The 2,235-nt window shown below is 50.3% G+C and overlaps 1 protein-coding gene across 1 annotated transcript in view; it reads left to right on the top strand.

Annotated features, from left to right (window-relative positions):
* Nucleotides 1-2,235, top strand: part of HOOK2 (hook microtubule tethering protein 2) — a gene marked incomplete at its 3' end in the record, with an annotated part of 19,929 nt that overhangs the window by 10,227 nt on the left and 7,467 nt on the right. Inside the window, 2 exon segments of the mRNA XM_014592651.1 lie at nucleotides 395-467; nucleotides 2,181-2,235. Coding sequence (XP_014448137.1) covers nucleotides 395-467; nucleotides 2,181-2,235 — 128 coding nt within the window.

Genomic DNA, 2,235 nt, shown 5'->3' with positions numbered 1-2,235 from the left:
TTTTTTTTTTTTTAAGAATTATTTGTTAGGGCCAGCAGGTGACGTGGTGGTTAAGGGTGCTGGTCTCCCACATACCAACTGCAGTTTGAGTCCCAGACCTGGTGGCTTCCTTGCTTTCTTATTCTCTCTCTCATCAAATTAAAGTAAATAAATGATCAAATAAATAAAGTTAAATAAAACAATTCTTTAAACATTTTTTAAAAGAATTATTTAATTTTATTATCATTACTATTATTATTGCTGTTGTTTTAATTCAGCAGAGACAGAGAGAGAGGGGAAGTGAGAAGGCAAGTCACCAGGTCTAGGCCTCGAACCATGGTCAGCCATGTGGAGTCCAGCACCTTAACCACCATGCCACCTGCTGGTCCCTGAAGACTTTTCTTGCATTCTCCAGAACCCTCACTGGATCCCACCACACCGGCTGCAGTGGAGAACTTAGCAGCGGAAATCTTGCCTGCAGAGCTCAGGTATTGTGGGGGTTCCAGGCAGCAGGGTCCCGCCCCCAGCCCGACTCCCCGGCACGCATACCCCTCGCCCAGTTTGCTTGGTCTAGCTCTCAGGTCCTACCCCAACCTCTAGACCCGCCTACTCCTAATTCTGCCTTTTCCTGGCCCAGGGCTCTACCCTTCACAGTGGCTTTGCATCTCCGTCCTCGAAACACACATTTGGTTCAATCCACCTGGCTCACTTCCTGTTTCTTTATATTTTTACTCTTTTATTTATTTTTTTTTTTTGGAGAGGTTTTTGCTATAGGGCATGTACACTCGCCAGACAGAGACAGAAAGTGAGAAATCACCTCCCAGGGGGATGGTCACCCCGCAATCCCTTCTCCTCCATTCTCCTCTTGGGATCTTGGGCATGCACGCACACGCGCCCGGCGTGAGTTTAAGCCACCGGGTCCAGGACGCGAACCGCGGTCGACTACATGGGAGTCCAGCGACATAGCCATGACGCTAACTGCTGGTCCCAACCTGGCTCACTTCCTGTGCGAACATCCTACACCCTAGCCCAGCCCATTTGTATCTCTTAAGTGTAGTCTTAGCTTTTTTTTTTTTTTTTTAAGGATTATTTTATTAAACTTTATTTATTTATTTGAGAGAGATTTTTATTACAGGGTGTGTGCACTTGCCAGAGAGACAGACAGGAAGTGAAAGATCACCCTCCAGGGGGATGGGCACACCACAATCCCATGTCCTCCATTCCCTCAGGATCTTGGGCAGGCATGCACACACACCTGGTGTGGGTTTAAGCTACCGGGTCCAGGACTCGAACCACAATCGACTACGTGGGAATCCAGCGACGTAAATATTATGCCATCTGCTAGTCCCTATTTTTTTATTTTAATTTATCCATCTTTTGAAGAAAATTACTTTATTTGACTTTGTTTATCTATTTATTTATTTTCATTTGACCAAGGAGGGATAAGAGTGAGAGAGAGAAAGAGAGAAAGCAAGTCGCCAGGTCTGGGACTCGAACCTCAGTCGGCCATGTGGGAGTCCAGTGCCCTTAACCACCATGCCACTTGCTGGCCCCTCATTCATTTATTTTCATTTGACCAAAGAGAGGGAAAGTGAGAAAGTAAGCCACCAGGTCCAGGACTTGAAACATGGTCGGCTACATGGGAGTGTCCAGCGTCTTAACCACCACACCACCCGCTGGCCCCTCTGCTGGTCCCTATTAATTTATTTTAATTTGACCAGAGAGGGAGAGAGTGAGAGAGAGAGCAAGCAAGCTGCCAGGTCTGGGACTCAAACTGCCATCCACCATGTGGGAGTCCAGTGCCCTTAACCACCACGGCACCTGCCGGCCCCAGCATAGCTCTGGCTTTGATATCCTGTGCCATCGCGGATTACCCCTTGTCCCCAGACTCTTTCTAGTCTTGCATTCTGCTTTCCAGCAGCCTCCTCCACGGGGTTATAACCCTTCTCTGTAGCTCCGCCCTTCCCTGGCTCCACCCCCAGACCCAGCTAAGAGCTCCACCCACCGGTGCCTTGGCCCCGCCCCCAGACCCAGAGCCTGAGTGCCAGCTTGGCTCTCAGTACTCCTGCCCCACGGTCGGTCGGGCTCCGCAGTCCCGCCCCTAGCTCCACCCGCTGATCACCTGCTGAGCAGCCCTCAAAGCTGAGCTGGCCTGCAGGTGACTGTCCCCACACACCTGCTCACACCTCTGTGCTCCACAGGGAGACGCTCCTGCGGCTGCAGCTGGAGAACAAGAGGCTGTGCCAACAGGAGGCG

This window comes from Tupaia chinensis, unplaced genomic scaffold (genome assembly GCF_000334495.1).
Source record: "Tupaia chinensis unplaced genomic scaffold, TupChi_1.0 Scaffold138060_1, whole genome shotgun sequence".
Taxonomy (NCBI): domain Eukaryota; kingdom Metazoa; phylum Chordata; class Mammalia; order Scandentia; family Tupaiidae; genus Tupaia; species Tupaia belangeri.
Note: the sequence above shows the minus strand (reverse complement) of the source record. Positions and strands in the feature narration are given on the sequence as shown.